At 43.0% G+C, this 20,215-nt stretch overlaps 1 protein-coding gene across 1 annotated transcript in view; it reads left to right on the plus strand.

Moving 5' to 3' along the window:
* The window catches only part of LOC139550692 (nerve growth factor-like), a 41,424-nt gene extending 21,861 nt beyond the window's left edge, over window positions 1-19,563 (plus strand). The window contains exons 2-3 of the mRNA XM_071361769.1: window positions 3,059-3,201; window positions 18,807-19,563. Coding sequence (XP_071217870.1) covers window positions 18,819-19,433 — 615 coding nt within the window. The 5' untranslated portion in view covers window positions 3,059-3,201; window positions 18,807-18,818 and the 3' untranslated portion in view covers window positions 19,434-19,563. The remainder of the gene's footprint in view (window positions 1-3,058; window positions 3,202-18,806) is intronic.
* Window positions 19,564-20,215: the final 652 nt, after the last annotated feature.

Below are 20,215 nucleotides of genomic sequence, written 5' to 3' on the forward strand. Positions count from 1 at the left end.
TTCTATAGGGATGAGTATGTGTGTTCTGTGTTCTAAAGGGATGAGTATGTGTGTTCTGTGTTCTAAAGGGATGAGTATGTGTGTTCTGTGTTCTATAGGGATGAGTATGTGTGTTCTGTGTCCTATAGGGATGAGTATGTGTGTTCTGTGTCCTATAGGGATGAGTATGTGTGTTCTGTGTTCTATAGGGATGAGTATGTGTGTTCTGTGTTCTATAGGGATGAGTATGTGTGTTCTGTGTTCTATAGGGATGAGTATGTGTGTTCTGTGTTCTAAAGGGATGAGTATGTGTGTTCTGTGTTCTATAGGGATGAGTATGTGTGTTCTGTGTTCTATAGGGATGAGTATGTGTGTTCTGTGTTCTATAGGGAGGAGTATGTGTGTTCTGTGTTCTATAGGGAGGAGTATGTGTGTTCTGTGTTCTATAGGGAGGAGTATGTGTGTTCTGTGTCCTATAGGGATGAGTATGTGTGTTCTGTGTCCTATAGGGATGAGTATGTGTGTTCTGTGTTCTATAGGGATGAGTATGTGTGTTCTGTGTTCTATAGGGATGAGTATGTGTGTTCTGTGTTCTATAGGGATGAGTATGTGTGTTCTGTGTTCTAAAGGGATGAGTATGTGTGTTCTGTGTTCTATAGGGATGAGTATGTGTGTTCTGTGTTCTATAGGGAGGAGTATGTGTGTTCTGTGTTCTATAGGGAGGAGTATGTGTGTTCTGTGTTCTATAGGGATGAGTATGTGTGTTCTGTGTTCTATAGGGATGAGTATGTGTGTTCTGTGTTCTAAAGGGATGAGTATGTGTGTTCCGTGTTCTAAAGGGATGAGTATGTGTGTTCTGTGTTCTATAGGGATGAGTATGTGTGTTCTGTGTTCTATAGGGATGAGTATGTGTGTTCTGTGTTCTAAAGGGATGAGTATGTGTGTTCTGTGTTCTAAAGGGATGAGTATGTGTGTTCTGTGTTCTATAGGGATGAGTATGTGTGTTCTGTGTCCTATAGGGATGAGTATGTGTGTTCTGTGTCCTATAGGGATGAGTATGTGTGTTCTGTGTTCTATAGGGATGAGTATGTGTGTTCTGTGTTCTATAGGGATGAGTATGTGTGTTCTGTGTTCTATAGGGATGAGTATGTGTGTTCTGTGTTCTAAAGGGATGAGTATGTGTGTTCTGTGTTCTATAGGGATGAGTATGTGTGTTCTGTGTTCTATAGGGATGAGTATGTGTGTTCTGTGTTCTATAGGGAGGAGTATGTGTGTTCTGTGTTCTATAGGGAGGAGTATGTGTGTTCTGTGTTCTATAGGGAGGAGTATGTGTGTTCTGTGTCCTATAGGGATGAGTATGTGTGTTCTGTGTCCTATAGGGATGAGTATGTGTGTTCTGTGTTCTATAGGGATGAGTATGTGTGTTCTGTGTTCTATAGGGATGAGTATGTGTGTTCTGTGTTCTATAGGGATGAGTATGTGTGTTCTGTGTTCTAAAGGGATGAGTATGTGTGTTCTGTGTTCTATAGGGATGAGTATGTGTGTTCTGTGTTCTATAGGGATGAGTATGTGTGTTCTGTGTTCTATAGGGAGGAGTATGTGTGTTCTGTGTTCTATAGGGAGGAGTATGTGTGTTCTGTGTTCTATAGGGAGGAGTATGTGTGTTCTGTGTTCTATAGGGAGGAGTATGTGTGTTCTGTGTTCTATAGGGAGGAGTATGTGTGTTCTGTGTTCTATAGGGAGGAGTATGTGTGTTCTGTGTTCTATAGGGATGAGTATGTGTGTTCTGTGTTCTATAGGGATGAGTATGTGTGTTCTGTGTTCTATAGGGATGAGTATGTGTGTTCTGTGTTCTATAGGGATGAGTATGTGTGTTCTGTGTTCTATAGGGATGAGTATGTGTGTTCTGTGTTCTATAGGGATGAGTATGTGTGTTTTGTGTTCTATAGGGATGAGTATGTGTGTTCTGTGTTCTATAGGGATGAGTATGTGTGTTCTGTGTTCTATAGGGATGAGGATGTGTGTTCTGTGTTCTATAGGGATGAGGATGTGTGTTCTGTGTTCTATAGGGATGAGGATGTGTGTTCTGTGTTCTATAGGGATGAGTATGTGTGTTCTGTGTTCTATAGGGATGAGTATGTGTGTTCTGTGTTCTAAAGGGATGAGTATGTGTTCTGTGTGGTTGATTTATAGTGGCAGTTAGACTGTGTGACAGTAACAAGGTGTTGTTGGAGAGAAGCTGTGTGGTGTGTAACTATCTCTCTCTCTCTCTCTGCCCACATGACTCTGCACCATCCTTACAATACTGCCTCTAGGAAAGGGGGGGTAGAGGGATTACACTGCAATGTATTTATTTGACCAGGGAGTCATACCGAGACCAAGGTCTCATTTAGATGAGCCCTGGAATGTATTGGAGATTCCTACGGGAGCAATACCGAGAGAGGGTTGGGTGTTATGTTCACAGATCTGAGAAAATGGCTGTGGCATAGTCATTGAGTTTAATCCTCTAAGACCCAAATCTAGTTCCCAGTTTTCAGATGGGAAACACTAATACAGACAGTATACCACTTCAGCACGTGGGGAATATGTGCTGTTATGTCTCACTGTGGTTCCAAGGAAACCTATTTACTGTTTTCTATAAACCTGTGGATTCCACACTGTACAATAAAACCCACAGGTCCAACACTGTACAATAAAACCCACAGGTCCAACACTGTACAATAAAACCCACAGGTCCAACACTGTACAATAAAACCCAACACTTAGCCCATCCTGTGTATCAGGTGTATGTTTGTAACGGTGTGAGTATAACACACTGGCCCTTCCTGTGTTTAGAGTGGCTTGCTGGACTGCTTTACAAACCCTGTGTATGACACCACAGCGCAGAAGGAAAAGAATACTAAATCGCTACCTCGCTTTGCAACCAAGGCGCATGAAAAGTGAAAGAACAAGCTGAGGATTAAAACTAATATTCACCAAGTTTTGGTAGGACTATCGAAGTGAGCTTGTCAAATGATGTGCTATTATTAAAAAGCAAAGTACTTTGGTCGCATGCTTTCATCTCTCTCTTCCTCGGCAGGAGCCAGGGCCGAGCTGGGGGCCACAGAGAGCCAGAAAGACAGGCCTGATGGCAGGAGCCTGGAAGGCAGTCCGCTCTGAACACGTGCTCTAGGAGCCCGCCCCGCCTGGGGCCACAATTCACGGGGAAGAAACACGGCACAGGTGAGCAAAGCAAGAGGGGTGTTCTCATATCTTCAAACCAATTCAAATTTGAATAACTTTATTTTCATAAAACTTCTCATGAGAGAAGTGACATGCAAAACTCAATTAAGATCTCTGTGCGAGTCACAATCTCAAAAAAGGTTCACCTGGTCAGAATATTTCCCCAGATCAAAGTGTTTTCCCTGGTCAGAGTGTTTTCCCTGGTCAGAGTGTTTTCCCTGGTCAGAGTGTTTTCCCTGGTCAGGTGGTCACTATAAAACCTCCTGGTGTAGAGTTAGAGATAAAGTACAACACACTAATGACACGTTCAATGCCGCCGCAAGAGTAAACATGTTTTCTATCTGCACAGTACGTGGAAAACACAGGGAGTGAGCTGTGATTACCAGTAAGCAGACAACCACACAGCTGTTGTATCTCTGAATCACTGTATGATACAGCCATCACACTCAGCCCACATCATATTCCTCAAGCTACCTTTATCCATGGATGAATAGGACAGAGTTTCTCACCTATTTTGAAACTAGTCTGCTATATTCTAAGCTCCAAAGAAGTAGAATCCAAGTTCCCAGCCTTTAGTTTCTCGAGTGTCAGTCAGTATCTAGAGGACTTCAACAGGATTTGATCCCGAATGTTGACGTCTGTGTGTGTGCGTGTGTGTGTGTATTTGATCCCTAATGTTGATGTCTGTCTCTGTATGTGTGTGTGTGTGTGTGTGTGTGTGTGTGTGTGTGTGTGTGTGTGTGTGTGTGTGTGTGTGTGTGTGTGTGTGTGTGTGTGTGTGTGTGTGTGTGTGTGTGTGTGTGTGTGTGTGTGTGTGTGTGTGTGTGTGTGTGTGTGTGTGTGTGTGTGTTTGATCCCTAATGTTGACGTGTGTGTGTGTGTGTGTGTGTGTATATTTGTTCCCTAATGTTGACGTCTGTGTGCGTGTGTGTTTGTGAGTGTGTGTGTGTGTGTGTGTGTGTGTGTGTGTGTGTGTGTGTGTGTGTGTGTGTGTGTGTGTGTGTATTTGATCCCTACTGTTAACGTCTGTGTGTGTGTGTGTGTGTGTATTTGATCCCTAATGTTGACATCTGTGTGCGTGTGTGTTTGTGAGTGTGTGTACATGTGTGTGTGTATTTGATCACTAATATTGATGTCTGTGTGTGAGCGCGTGTGTGTGTGTATTTGATCCCTAATGATGACGTCTGTGTGTGTATTTGATCCCTATTGTTGACGTCTGCGTGTGTGTGTATTTGATCCCTATTGTTGACGTCTGTGTGCGTGTGTGTTTGTGAGTGTGTGTGTGTGTGTGTGTGTGTGTGTGATCCCTAATGTTGAAGTGTGTGTGTTTGTTTGTATGCTTGATCCCTAGTGTTGACGTGTGTGTGTGTGTGTGTGTGTATTTGATACCAATGTTGACGTCTGTGTGCGTGTGTGTTTGTGAGTGTGTGTGTGTGTGTGATCCCTAATGTTGACCTCTGTGTGTATTTGAAACCTAATGTTGTCGTGTGTGTGTGTTTGTGTGGGTAATTGATCACTAATGTTGACATCTTTGAGTGTGTGTTTGTGTGCGTATTTTATCCCTAATGTTATCGTGTGTGTGTGTGTGTGTGTGTGTATTTGATCCCTAATGTTATCGTCTGTGTGTGTGTGTATTTCATCCCTAATGTTGACGTCTGTGTGTGATCTTTATGTTAAAGTGTGTGTGTATTTGATCCTTAATGTAGACGTGTGTGTGTGTGTGTGTGTGTGTGCGTGAGTTTGTGATCTTTATGTTAAAGTGTGTGTGTCAGTGTGTGTAAGTGTGTGTGTATTTTATTCATAATGTTGACGTCTGTGTGTGTGTGTATTTCATCCCTAATGTTGACGTGTGTGCGTGTGTGTGTGCTTGATCCCTAAAGTTGACGTCTGTGTGTGTATTAGATACATGATGTTGACGTGTGTGTGTGTGTGTGTTTGTTATTGATCCCTAATGTTGACCTGTGTGTGTGTATTTGATCACTAATGTTGACGTCCGTGTGTGTGTGTGTGTATTTGTTCCCTAATGTTGATGTGTGTGTGTGTGTGTATTTTATACCTAATGTTGTCGTGTGTGTGTGTGTGTGTGTGTGTGTGTGTGTGTGTGTGTGTGTGTGTGTGTGTGTGTGTATTTTATCCATAATGTTGACCTCTGTGTGTGTGTGTGTGTGTGTGTGTGTGTGTGTGTGTGTGTGTGTGTGTGTGTGTGTGTGTGTGTGTGTGTGTGTGTGTGTGTGTGTGTGTGTGTGTGTGTGTGTGTGTGTGTGTCTGTGTGTGTGTGTATTTGATCCCTAATGTTGACGTGTGTGTGTGTGTATTTGATCCCTAATGTTGACGTGTGTGTGTGTGTGTATTTGATCCCTAATGTTGACGTGTGTGTGTGTGTGTGTGTGTGTGTGTGTGTGTGTGTGTGTGTGTGTGTGTGTGTGTGTGTGTGTGTGTGTGTGTGTGTGTGTGTGTGTGTGTGTGTGTGTGTGTAAATTGAATCACTAATGTTGACGTCTGTGTGTGTGTGTTTGATCCCTCATGTTGACGTGTGTGTGTGTGTGTGTGTGTGTGTGCATATTACATCCCTACTGTTGTGTGTGTTTGATCCCTCATGTTGACGTGTGTGTTTGTGTGTGCGTATTTTTCCCTAATGTTGACGTCTGTGTGTGTGTGTATTTGATTCTTAATGTTGACGTGTGTGTGTGTGTGTATTTGATACTTAATGTTGACGTGTGTGTGTGTGTGTGCATTTGATACCTAATGTTGACGTGTGTGTGTGTATGTGCATTTGATCCATAATGTTGACGTCTGTGTGTAAGTGTATATTTGATCCCTAATGTTGACGTATGTGTGTGTGTGTGTATTTGATCCCTAAAATTGACGTCTGTGTGTGTGTTCGCTTGTGTGTGTGTGTGTGTATTTGATCCCTAATGTTGACGTGTGTGTTTGTGTGTGTGTATTTGATCCCTAATGTTGACGTGTGTGTGTGCATTTGATTCATAATGTTGACGTCTGTGTGTGTGTGTATTTGATACTTAATGTTGACATGTGTGTGTGTGTATTTGATACTTAATGTTGACGTGTGTGTGTGTGTGCATTTGATACCTAATGTTGACGTGTGTGTGTGTGTGTGTGTGTGTGTGTGTGTGTGTGTGTGTGTGTGTGCATTTGATCCATAATGTTGACGTCTGTGTGTGTGTGTATATTTGATCCCTAATGTTGACGTATGTGTGTGTGTGTGTGTGTGTGTGTGTATATGTGTGCATTTGATCCCTAATGTTGACGTGTGTGTGTGTGTGTGTGTGTGTATTTGATCCCTAATATTGATGTCTGTGTGTGTGTTCGCTTATGTGTGTGTGTGTGTGTGTGTGTGTGTATTTGATCCCTAATGTTGACATGTGTGTGTTTGTGTGTGTGTGTGTGTGTGTGTATTTGATCCCTAATGTTGACGTGTGTGTGTGTGCATTTGATTCATAATGTTGACGTCTGTGTGTGTGTGTGTGTGTGTGTGTGTGTGTGTGCATTTGATCCCTAATGTTGATGTCTGTGTGTGTGTGAGTGTGTGTATTTGATTCCTAATGTTGACATGTGTGTATGTGTATTTGATCTCTAATGTTGACGTCTCTATGTGTGTGTGTGTGTGTGTGTGTGTGTGTGTGTGTGTGTGTGTGTGTGTGTGTGTGTGTGTGTGTGTGTGTGTATTTGATCCCTAATGTTGGCGTGTGTGTGTGTGTGTATTTGATCCCTAATGTTGACGTCTCTGTGTGTGTGTGTGCATTTAATCCCTATTGTTGATGTCTGTGTGTGTGTGTGTGTGTGTTTATTTGATTCCTAATGTTGACATGTGTGTGTGTGTGTGTGTGTATTTGATCCCTAATGTTGATGCCTGTGTGTGTGTGTGTGTGTATGTGTGTGTATATATTTGATCCCTAATGTTGACGTCTGTGTGTGTGTGTGCATTTGATCCCTAATGTTGACGTCAGTGTGAGCGTGTGTGATCTTTATGTTAAATTGCGTCTGTGTGTATTTGATCCTTAATTTAGACGTGTGTGTGTGTGTGCGTGAGTGTGTCTGATCTTTATGTTAAAGTGTGTGTGTGTGTTTGTGTGAGTGCGCTCATTTGATCACTAATGTTGACGTCTGTGTGTGTCTGTGTGTGTGTGTATATATTTGATCCCTAATGTTTACGTCTGTGTGTGTGTGTGTATTTGATCCCTAAAGTTGACGTCTGTGTGTGTGTTTATTTGACCCCTAAAGTTGACGTCTGTGTGTGTGTGTGCATTTAATCCCTAATGTTGACGTCTGTGTGAGTGTGTACATTTGATCCCTAATGTTGATGTATGTGTGTGTGTGTGGGTGTGTATTTGATCCCTAATGTTGATGCCTGTGTGTGTGTGTGTGTGTGTATGTGTGTGTATATATATGATCCCTAATGTTGACGTCTGTGTGTGTGTGTGCATTTGATCCCTAATGTTGACGTGAGTGTGTGTGTATGTGTGCATTTGATCCCTAATGTTGACGTGTGTGTGTGTTTATTCGATCCCTAATGTTGACGTCTGTGTGTGTGTGTGTATTTGATCCCTAATGTTGGCGTGTGTGTGTGTGTGTATTTGATCCCTAATGTTGACGTCTCTGTGTGTGTGTGTGTGTATGTGTGCATTTGATCCCTAATGTTGACTTGTGTGTGTGTGTGTATTTGATCCCTAATGTTGACAGGTGTGTGTGTATTTGAAACCTAATGCTGTTGTGTGTGCGTGTATTTGATCCCTAATGTTGACGTCTGTTTGTGTGCGTGTATTTGATCCCTAATGTTGACGTGAGTGTGTGTGTGTGTGTATTCGATCCCTAATGTTGACGTCTGTGTGTGTGTGTGTGTGTGTGTATTTGATCCCTAATGTTGACGTCTCTGTGCGTGTGTGTGTGTGTATGTGTGCATTTGATCCCTAATGTTGACGTGTGTGTGTGTGTGTATTTGATCCCTAATGTTGACGTCTGTGTGTGTGTGTGCATTTGATCCATAATGTTGACGTCTGTGTGTGTGTGTGTGTGGGTGTGTATTTTATCCCTAATGTTGACATGTGTGTGTGCATTTGATCCATAATGTTGACGTCTGTGTGTGTGTGTGTGTGTGTGTATTTTATCCCTAATGTTGACGTGTGTGTGTGTGCATTTGATCCTTAATGTGGACGACTGTGTGTTTGTGTGTGTGTGTGTGTATTTGATCCCTAATGTTGACGTGTATGTGTGTGTGTGTATTTGATCCCTAATGTTGACGTGAGTGTGTGTGTATGTGTGCATTTGATCCCTAATGTTGACGTGTGTGTGTGTGTATGCATTTGATCCTTAATGTGGACGACTGTGTGTTTGTGTGTGTGTGTGTGTATTTGATCCCTAATGTTGACGTGTATGTGTGTGTGTGTATTTGATCCCTAATGTTGACGTGAGTGTGTGTGTATGTGTGCATTTGATCCCTAATGTTGACGTGTGTGTGTGTGTATGTATTCAATCCCTAATGTTTACGTCTGTGTGTGTGTGTGTGTGTGTGTGTGTGTGTGTGTGTGTGTGTGTGTGTGTGTGTGTGTGTGTGTATTTGATCCCTAATGTTGGCGTGTGTGTGTGTGTGTGTATTTGATCCCTAATGTTGACGTCTCTGTGTGTGTGTGTGTGTGTATGTGTGCATTTGATCCCTAATGTTGACGTGTGTGTGTGTGTATTTGATCCCTAATGTTGACGTCTGTGTGTGTGTGTGTGTGTGTGTGTATTTGATCCCTAATTTTGACAGGTGTGTGTGCATTTGATCCCTAATGTTGACGTCTGTTTGTGTGTGTGTATTTGATCCCTAATGTTGACGTGTATGTGTGTGTGTATATTTGATCCCTAATGTTGACGTAAGTGTGTGTGTGTGTGCATTTGATCCATAATGTTGACGTCTATGTGTGTGTGTATTTGATCCGTAATGTTGACGTCTGTATGTGTGTGTGTGTATTTGATCCCTAATGTTGACGTCTGTGTGTGTGTGAATTTGATCACTAATGTTGACGTCCGTGTGTGTGTGTGTGTATTTGATCTGTAATGTTGACGTCTGTATGTGTGTGTGTGTGTGTGTATTTGATCCCTAATGTTGACGTCTGTGTGTGTGTGAATTTGATCACTAGTGTTGACGTCCGTGTGTGTGTGTATTTGATCTGTAATGTTGACGTCTGTATGTGTGTATTTGATCCCTAATGTTGACGTCTGTGTGTGTGTGAATTTGATCCCTAATGTTGACGTCTGTGTGTGTGTGTGCATTTAATCCCTAATGTTGACGTCTGTGTGTGTGTGTGTGTGTGTGTGTATTTGATCCCTAATGTTGATGTATGTGTGTGTGTGTGTGTGTGTGTGTGTGTATTTGATCCCTAATGTTGATGCCTGTGTGTGTGTGTGTATATAAATTTGATCCCTAATGTTGACGTCTGTGTGTGTGTGTGTAATTGATCCCAAATGTTGACATCTGTGTGTGTGTGTGTGTCTGTGTGTGCATTTGAACCCTAATGTTGACGTCTGTGTGAGCGTGTATGTGTGTGTGTGTGTGATATGTATGTTAAAGTGTGTGTCTGTGTGTGCGTCTGTGTGCATTTGATCCTTAATGTAGACGTGTGTGTGTGCGTCTGATCTTTATGTTAAAGTGTGTGTGTGTGTGCGTGTGTCTGTTTGTGTGAGTGTGTGTGAGTGCGCTCATTTGATCCCTAATGTTGATGTCTGTGTGTGTGTGTGTGTGTGTTTGATTCCTAATGTTGACATGTCTGTGTGTGTGTATATTTGATCCCTAATGTTGACGTCTGTATGTGTGTGTGTGTGTGTATTTGATTCCTAATGTTGACGTGTGTGTGTGTGTAATTGATCCCAAATGTGTGTGTGTGTGTGTCTGTTTATGTATATTTGATCCCTAATGTTGTCGACTTTGTGTGTGTGTGTGTGTGTGTGTGCGCATTTGATCCCTAATGTTCACGTCTGTGTGTGTGTGTGTGTATTTGATCCATAATGTTGACGTCTGTGTGTGTGTGTGTATTTGATCCTTATTGTTGGTGTCTGTGTGTGTGTGTGTCTGTGTGTGTGTATATTTGATCCCTAATGTTGATGTCTGTGTGTCTGTTCAATTGATCCCTAATGTTGACGTGTGTGAACGTGTGTGTGTTTGCGTATTTTATCCCTAATGTTGAAGTCTGTGTGTGTTTCTGTTTGTGTGTGTGTGTGGGTGTGTATTTGATCCTTAATGTTGACGTGTGTGTGTGTATTTGATCCCTAATTTTAATGTCTGTGAGTGTGTGTGTGTTTTTGATCCCTAATGTTGACGTGAGTGTGTGTGTGTATTTGATCCTTTAAGTTGACATTTGTGTGTGTGTGTGTGTGAGTGTGTGTATTTGATTCCTAATGTTGACGTGTATTTGATCCCTTATGTTGAAGTGTGTGTGTGTGTATATTTGATCCCTCATGTTGACGTGAGTGTGTGTATTTGATCCATAATGTTGACGTCTCCGTGTGTGTGTGTGTGTATATTTGATCTCTGATTTTGACGTCTGTGTGTGTGTGTATTTGATTCCTAATGTTGACATCTGTGAGTGTGTGTTTGTTTGTGTGCTTATTTGATCCATAATGTTGATGTGTGTGTGTGCGTGCGTGTACTTGATCCATATTGTTGACTTCTGTGTGTGTATTGGATCCCTAAAGTTGACGGCTGTGTGTGTATTTGATCCCTAATGTTGGATTGTGTGTGTGTGTATGTGTGCATTTGATCCCTAATGTTGGTGTGTGTGTGTTTGATCCCTAATGTTGACGTGAGTGTGTGTGTGTGTATTTGATCCCTAATGTTGACTTCTGTGTGTGTGTGTGTCTATGTGCGTTTTTGATCCCTAATGTTGACGTCTGTATGTGTGTGTGTGTGTGTATTTGATTCCTAATGTTGACGTGTGTGTGTGTGTAATTGATCCCAAATGTGTGTGTGTGTGTGTCTGTTTATGTATATTTGATCCCTAATGTTGTCGACTTTGTGTGTGTGTGTGTGTGTGTGTGTGCGCATTTGATCCCTAATGTTCACGTCTGTGTGTGTGTGTGTGTATTTGATCCATAATGTTGACGTCTGTGTGTGTGTGTGTATTTGATCCTTATTGTTGGTGTCTGTGTGTGTCTGTGTGTGTGTATATTTGATCCCTAATGTTGATGTCTGTGTGTCTGTTCAATTGATCCCTAATGTTGACGTGTGTGAACGTGTGTGTGTTTGCGTATTTTATCCCTAATGTTGAAGTCTGTGTGTGTTTCTGTTTGTGTGTGTGTGTGGGTGTGTATTTGATCCTTAATGTTGACGTGTGTGTGTGTATTTGATCCCTAATTTTAATGTCTGTGAGTGTGTGTGTGTTTTTGATCCCTAATGTTGACGTGAGTGTGTGTGTGTATTTGATCCTTTAAGTTGACATTTGTGTGTGTGTGTGTGTGAGTGTGTGTATTTGATCCCTAATGTTGACGTGTATTTGATCCCTTATGTTGAAGTGTGTGTGTGTGTATATTTGATCCCTCATGTTGACGTGAGTGTGTGTATTTGATCCATAATGTTGACGTCTCCGTGTGTGTGTGTGTATATTTGATCTCTGATTTTGACGTCTGTGTGTGTGTGTATTTGATTCCTAATGTTGACATCTGTGAGTGTGTGTTTGTTTGTGTGCTTATTTGATCCATAATGTTGATGTGTGTGTGTGCGTGCGTGTACTTGATCCATATTGTTGACTTCTGTGTGTGTATTGGATCCCTAAAGTTGACGGCTGTGTGTGTATTTGATCCCTAATGTTGGATTGTGTGTGTGTGTATGTGTGCATTTGATCCCTAATGTTGGTGTGTGTGTGTTTGATCCCTAATGTTGACGTGAGTGTGTGTGTGTGTATTTGATCCCTAATGTTGACTTCTGTGTGTGTGTGTGTGTGTCTATGTGCGTTTTTGATCCCTAATGTTGACGTGTTTATGTGTGTGTATTGGATCCCTAAAGTTGGAGTGTGTGTGTGTGTGCATTTGATCCCTAATGTTGGTGTGTGTGTATTTGATCCCTAATGTTGATGTGTGTGTATTTGATCCCTAATGTTGACGTGAGTGTGTGTGTGTATTTGATCCCTTATATTGAAGTGTGTGTGTGTGTATATTTGATTCCTCATGTTGACGTGAGTGTGTGTATTTGATCCAAAATGTTGACGTCTGTGTGTGTGTGTGTTTATTTTAGATCCCTACTGTTGATGTGTATATTTGATCTCTGATTTTGACGTCTGTGTGTGTGTGTACTTGATTCCTAATGTTGACCGCTGTGAGTGTGTGTTTGTTTGTGTGTGTGCTTATTTGATCCCTAATGTTGACGTCTGAGCGTGTGTGTATTTGATCCATAATGTTGACGTGTGTGTGTGTGTGCGTGCGTACTAGATCCATATTGTTGACTTCTGTGTGTGTGTGTCTGTGTCTGTGTTTGTGTGTGTGCGTTTTTGATCCCTAATGTTGACGTGTTTGTGTGTGTGTATTGGATCCCTAAAGTTGACGGCTGTGTGTGTGTGTGTGTGTGTGTGTATTTGATCCCTAATGTTGACTTCTGTGTGTGTGTTTGTGTCTATGTGCGTTTTTGATCCCTAATGTTGACGTGTTTATGTGTGTGTATTGGATCCCTAAAGTTGGAGTGTGTGTGTGTGTGCATTTGATCCCTAATGTTGGTGTGTGTGTATTTGATCCCTAATGTTGATGTGTGTGTATTTGATCCCTAATGTTGACGTGAGTGTGTGTGTGTGTATTTGATCCCTTATATTGAAGTGTGTGTGTGTGTATATTTGATTCCTCATGTTGACGTGAGTGTGTGTATTTGATCCATAATGTTGACGTCTGTGTGTGTGTGTGTGTGTGTGTGTGTGTGTGTGTGTGTGTGTGTGTGTGTGTGTGTGTGTGTGTGTATTTGATCCCTAATGTTGGCGTGTGTGTGTGTGTGTGTATTTGATCCCTAATGTTGACGTCTCTGTGTGTGTGTGTGTGTGTGTGTATGTGTGCATTTGATCCCTAATGTTGACGTGTGTGTGTGTGTGTATTTGATCCCTAATGTTGACGTCTGTGTGTGTGTGTGTGTGTGTGTGTGTATTTGATCCCTAATTTTGACAGGTGTGTGTGCATTTGATCCCTAATGTTGACGTCTGTTTGTGTGTGTGTATTTGATCCCTAATGTTGACGTGTATGTGTGTGTGTGTATTTGATCCCTAATGTTGACGTAAGTGTGTGTGTGTGTGTGCATTTGATCCATAATGTTGACGTCTATGTGTGTGTGTATTTGATCCGTAATGTTGACGTCTGTATGTGTGTGTGTGTATTTGATCCCTAATGTTGACGTCTGTGTGTGTGTGAATTTGATCACTAATGTTGACGTCCGTGTGTGTGTGTGTGTATTTGATCTGTAATGTTGACGTCTGTATGTGTGTGTGTGTGTGTGTATTTGATCCCTAATGTTGACGTCTGTGTGTGTGTGAATTTGATCACTAATGTTGACGTCCGTGTGTGTGTGTATTTGATCTGTAATGTTGACGTCTGTATGTGTGTATTTGATCCCTAATGTTGACGTCTGTGTGTGTGTGAATTTGATCCCTAATGTTGACGTCTGTGTGTGTGTGTGCATTTAATCCCTAATGTTGACGTCTGTGTGTGTGTACATTTGATCCCTAATGTTGATGTATGTGTGTGTGTGTGTGTGTGTGTGTATTTGATCCCTAATGTTGATGCCTGTGTGTGTGTGTGTGTATATAAATTTGATCCCTAATGTTGACGTCTGTGTGTGTGTGTGTAATTGATCCCAAATGTTGACATCTGTGTGTGTGTGTGTGTCTGTGTGTGCATTTGAACCCTAATGTTGACGTCTGTGTGAGCGTGTATGTGTGTGTGTGTGTGATCTTTATGTTAAAGTGTGTGTCTGTGTGTGCGTCTGTGTGCATTTGATCCTTAATGTAGACGTGTGTGTGTGCGTCTGATCTTTATGTTAAAGTGTGTGTGTGTGTGCGTGTGTCTGTTTGTGTGAGTGTGTGTGAGTGCGCTCATTTGATCCCTAATGTTGATGTCTGTGTGTGTGTGTGTGTGTTTGATTCCTAATGTTGACATGTCTGTGTGTGTGTATATTTGATCCCTAATGTTGACGTCTGTATGTGTGTGTGTGTGTGTATTTGATTCCTAATGTTGACGTGTGTGTGTGTGTAATTGATCCCAAATGTGTGTGTGTGTGTGTCTGTTTATGTATATTTGATCCCTAATGTTGTCGACTTTGTGTGTGTGTGTGTGTGTGTGTGCGCATTTGATCCCTAATGTTCACGTCTGTGTGTGTGTGTGTGTATTTGATCCATAATGTTGACGTCTGTGTGTGTGTGTGTATTTGATCCTTATTGTTGGTGTCTGTGTGTGTGTGTGTGTCTGTGTGTGTGTATATTTGATCCCTAATGTTGATGTCTGTGTGTCTGTTCAATTGATCCCTAATGTTGACGTGTGTGAACGTGTGTGTGTTTGCGTATTTTATCCCTAATGTTGAAGTCTGTGTGTGTTTCTGTTTGTGTGTGTGTGTGGGTGTGTATTTGATCCTTAATGTTGACGTGTGTGTGTGTATTTGATCCCTAATTTTAATGTCTGTGAGTGTGTGTGTGTTTTTGATCCCTAATGTTGACGTGAGTGTGTGTGTGTATTTGATCCTTTAAGTTGACATTTGTGTGTGTGTGTGTGTGAGTGTGTGTATTTGATCCCTAATGTTGACGTGTATTTGATCCCTTATGTTGAAGTGTGTGTGTGTGTATATTTGATCCCTCATGTTGACGTGAGTGTGTGTATTTGATCCATAATGTTGACGTCTCCGTGTGTGTGTGTGTATATTTGATCTCTGATTTTGACGTCTGTGTGTGTGTGTATTTGATTCCTAATGTTGACATCTGTGAGTGTGTGTTTGTTTGTGTGCTTATTTGATCCATAATGTTGACGTGTGTGTGTGCGTGCGTGTACTTGATCCATATTGTTGACTTCTGTGTGTGTATTGGATCCCTAAAGTTGACGGCTGTGTGTGTATTTGATCCCTAATGTTGGATTGTGTGTGTGTGTATGTGTGCATTTGATCCCTAATGTTGGTGTGTGTGAGTTTGATCCCTAATGTTGACGTGAGTGTGTGTGTGTGTGTATTTGATCCCTAATGTTGACTTCTGTGTGTGTGTGTGTGTGTCTATGTGCGTTTTTGATCCCTAATGTTGACGTCTGTATGTGTGTGTGTGTGTGTATTTGATTCCTAATGTTGACGTGTGTGTGTGTGTAATTGATCCCAAATGTGTGTGTGTGTGTGTCTGTTTATGTATATTTGATCCCTAATGTTGTCGACTTTGTGTGTGTGTGTGTGTGTGTATGTGCGCATTTGATCCCTAATGTTCACGTCTGTGTGTGTGTGTGTGTATTTGATCCATAATGTTGACGTCTGTGTGTGTGTGTGTATTTGATCCTTATTGTTGGTGTCTGTGTGTGTCTGTGTGTGTGTATATTTGATCCCTAATGTTGATGTCTGTGTGTCTGTTCAATTGATCCCTAATGTTGACGTGTGTGAACGTGTGTGTGTTTGCGTATTTTATCCCTAATGTTGAAGTCTGTGTGTGTTTCTGTTTGTGTGTGTGTGTGGGTGTGTATTTGATCCTTAATGTTGACGTGTGTGTGTGTATTTGATCCCTAATTTTAATGTCTGTGAGTGTGTGTGTGTTTTTGATCCCTAATGTTGACGTGAGTGTGTGTGTGTATTTGATCCTTTAAGTTGACATTTGTGTGTGTGTGTGTGTGTGAGTGTGTGTATTTGATCCCTAATGTTGACGTGTATTTGATCCCTTATGTTGAAGTGTGTGTGTGTGTATATTTGATCCCTCATGTTGACGTGAGTGTGTGTATTTGATCCATAATGTTGACGTCTCCGTGTGTGTGTGTGTATATTTGATCTCTGATTTTGACGTCTGTGTGTGTGTGTATTTGATTCCTAATGTTGACATCTGTGAGTGTGTGTTTGTTTGTGTGCTTATTTGATCCATAATGTTGATGTGTGTGTGTGCGTGCGTGTACTTGATCCATATTGTTGACTTCTGTGTGTGTATTGGATCCCTAAAGTTGACGGCTGTGTGTGTATTTGATCCCTAATGTTGGATTGTGTGTGTGTGTATGTGTGCATTTGATCCCTAATGTTGGTGTGTGTGTGTTTGATCCCTAATGTTGACGTGAGTGTGTGTGTGTGTATTTGATCCCTAATGTTGACTTCTGTGTGTGTGTGTGTGTGTCTATGTGCGTTTTTGATCCCTAATGTTGACGTGTTTATGTGTGTGTATTGGATCCCTAAAGTTGGAGTGTGTGTGTGTGTGCATTTGATCCCTAATGTTGGTGTGTGTGTATTTGATCCCTAATGTTGATGTGTGTGTATTTGATCCCTAATGTTGACGTGAGTGTGTGTGTGTATTTGATCCCTTATATTGAAGTGTGTGTGTGTGTATATTTGATTCCTCATGTTGACGTGAGTGTGTGTATTTGATCCATAATGTTGACGTCTGTGTGTGTGTGTGTTTATTTTAGATCCCTACTGTTGATGTGTATATTTGATCTCTGATTTTGACGTCTGTGTGTGTGTGTACTTGATTCCTAATGTTGACCGCTGTGAGTGTGTGTTTGTTTGTGTGTGTGCTTATTTGATCCCTAATGTTGACGTCTGAGCGTGTGTGTATTTGATCCATAATGTTGACGTGTGTGTGTGTGTGCGTGTGTACTAGATCCATATTGTTGACTTCTGTGTGTGTGTGTCTGTGTCTGTGTTTGTGTGTGTGCGTTTTTGATCCCTAATGTTGACGTGTTTGTGTGTGTGTATTGGATCCCTAAAGTTGACGGCTGTGTGTGTGTGTGTGTGTGTATTTGATCCCTAATGTTGACTTCTGTGTGTGTGTGTGTGTCTATGTGCGTTTTTGATCCCTAATGTTGACTTCTGTGTGTGTGTGTGTGTCTATGTGTGTATTGGATCCCTAAAGTTGGAGTGTGTGTGTGTGTGCATTTGATCCCTAATGTTGGTGTGTGTGTATTTGATCCCTAATGTTGACGTGAGTGTGTGTGTGTGTATTTGATCCCTTATATTGAAGTGTGTGTGTGTGTATATTTGATTCCTCATGTTGACGTGAGTGTGTGTATTTGATCCATAATGTTGACGTCTGTGTGTGTGTGTGTGTTTATTTTAGATCCCTACTGTTGATGTGTATATTTGATCCCTAATGTTGACGTCTGAGCGTGTGTGTATTTGATCCATAATGTTGACGTGTGTGTGTGTGTGCGTGCGTGTGTACTTGATCCATATTGTTGACTTCTGTGTGTGTGTGTCTGTGTCTGTGTTTGTGTGTGCGCGTTTTTGATCCCTAATGTTGACGTGTTTATGTGTGTGTATTGGATCCCTAAAGTTGACGGCTGTGTGTGTGTGTGTGTGTGTGTATTTGATCCCTAATGTTGACATGTGTGTGTCTGTGTGTGTATTTGATCCCTAATGTTGACGTGAGTGTGTGTGTGTGTATTTGTTCCCTACTGTTGACGACTGTGTGTTTGTGTATTTGATCCCTAATGTTGACGTGTGTGTGTGTGTGTATTTCATCCCTAATGTTGACGTCTGTGTTCACATTTGATCCCTAATGTACGTCTGTGTGTGTGTGTGTATTTGATCCCTAATGTTGACCTGTGTGTGTGTGTATTCGATCCATAATGTTTACGTGTGTGTGTGTGTGTGTATTTGATCCCTTATGTTGACGTCTGTGTTCACATTTTATCCCTAATGTACGTCTGTGTGTGTGTGTGTGTATTTGATCACTAATGCTGACGTGTGTGTGTGTATGTGTGTGTTGGTGTATATACGATCCCTAATGTTGACGTCTGTTTGTGTATTTGATCCCTAATGTTGACATCTCTGTGTGTGTGTGTGTGTGTTTGATCCCTAATGTTGGTGTCTGTGTTTGATTCCTAATGTTGACGTTTGTGTGTGTTTTTGATCCCTAATGTTGGTGTTTGTGTGTGTTTGATCCCAATGTTGACATTTGTGTGTGTTTGATCCCTAATGTTGACGTTTGTGTATATTTGATCCCTAATGTTGACGTTTGTGTGTGTGTTTGATCCCTAATGTGAACGTTTGTGTATATTTGATCCCTAATGTTGACGTTTGTGTATATTTGATCCCCAATGTTGACGTTTATGTGCGTTTTTGATCCCTAATGTTGACGTTTGTGTGCGTTTTTGATCCCTAATGTTGACGTTTGTGTGTGTTTGATCCCAATGTTGACATTTGTGTGTGTTTGATCCCAATGTTGACATTTGTGTGTGTTTGATCCCAATGTTGACATTTGTGTGTGTTTGATTGCTAATGTTGACATTTGTGTGTGTTTGATTGCTAATGTTGACGTGTGTATATTTGATCCCTAATGTTGGTGTTTGTGTATATTTTATCCCTAATGTTGGTGTTTGTGTGTGTTTGATCCCAATGTTGTTGTTTGTGTGTGTTTGATCCCTAATGTTGGCGTGTGTGTTTGATTCCTAATGTTGGTGTGTGTGTTTAATCCCGCCAGGTGTGTGTGTCCATGAGGTCGTCCATGCTGGTCTTGATCCTCGTGGTCAGTGCCCAGGCCGTGTGCACCATGGGAGGAAACTTCTGCCCCCCGACCTCCACTCAGCAGCAGGGCCCTGCCCCAAACAGGACTCCTAACTCTGCCCCCACCGTGGACCCCAAACTCTTCACCAAGCGACGCTACCGCACGCCCCGCGTTCTCTTCAGTGCGCAGCCGCCCGACACGGAGCCCACAGGACGCCAGGGGTCAGGGGCCAGCAGGGCAAGGCGCATGGTAGGTCAGCCACAGCACCGGGGGGTGTACTCTGTGTGTGAGAGTGTCAGCAACTGGGTGGGCAACAAGACCAAGGCCACAGATATATCTGGCAATGAGGTGGAGGTGCTCCCGGACGTCAACATTAACAACGTCAAGAAAAAGCAGTACTTCTTTGAGACCACGTGCCGTGGCCCCCGGGCGGGCAGCTCTGGCTGCCTGGGCATCGACGGGCGACACTGGAACTCCTACTGCACCAACTCGCACACCTTCGTGCGGGCGCTGACTTCCTTCAAGGACCTGGTGGCCTGGAGACTGATCCGCATCGACGTGGCCTGTGTGTGTGTGCTCAGCCGAAAGTCCTGGCGACAGTGACCGTACTGTAATCACTGGCCCTGTAGTCACTGCAGTACTGACCGATAGGACCACATGGCACTGTTATGAAGTCACTGCAATACTGCAGTTCCAACCCCCCCCCCACCCCACTGGAGTACTGCAGTTCCAACCCCCCCCCCCCCCCCCCACTGGAGCACTGCAGTTCCAACCCCCCACCCCATTGGAGCACTGCAATTCCACCCCCCACTGGAGTACTGCAGTTCCACCCCCCACTGGAGTACTGCAGTTCCACCCCCCCACCACCCCACTGGAGCACTGCAGTTCCACCACCCCACTGGAGCACTGCAGTTCCACCCCCCCACCCCACTGGAGCACTGCAGTTCCACCACCCCACTGGAGCACTGCAGTTCCACCCCCCCCCCCACCCCACTGGAGCACTGCAGTTCCACCCCCCCACCCCACTGGAGTACTGCAGTTCCACCCCCCCCACCACCCCACTGGAGCACTGCAGTTCCACCCCCCAACCCCACTGGAGTACTGCAGTTCCACCCCCCCACCACCCCACTGGAGCACTGCAGTTCCACCCCCCCACCACCCCACTGGAGCACTGCAGTTCCACCCCCCCACCCCACTGGAGCACTGCAGTTCCACCCCCCAACCCCACTGGAGTACTGCAGTTCCAACCCCCCCCCCCCCCCCCCCTCCCCCCTCTGGAGCACTGCAGTTCCAACCCCCCCACCCCCACCCCACTGGAGGACTGCAGTTCCATCCCCCCACCACCCCTCCCCCCTCTGGAGCACTGCAGTTCCAACCCCCCCACC

Source organism: Salvelinus alpinus, chromosome 2, assembly GCF_045679555.1.
Source record: "Salvelinus alpinus chromosome 2, SLU_Salpinus.1, whole genome shotgun sequence".
NCBI classification, from domain to species: Eukaryota; Metazoa; Chordata; class Actinopteri; order Salmoniformes; family Salmonidae; genus Salvelinus; species Salvelinus alpinus.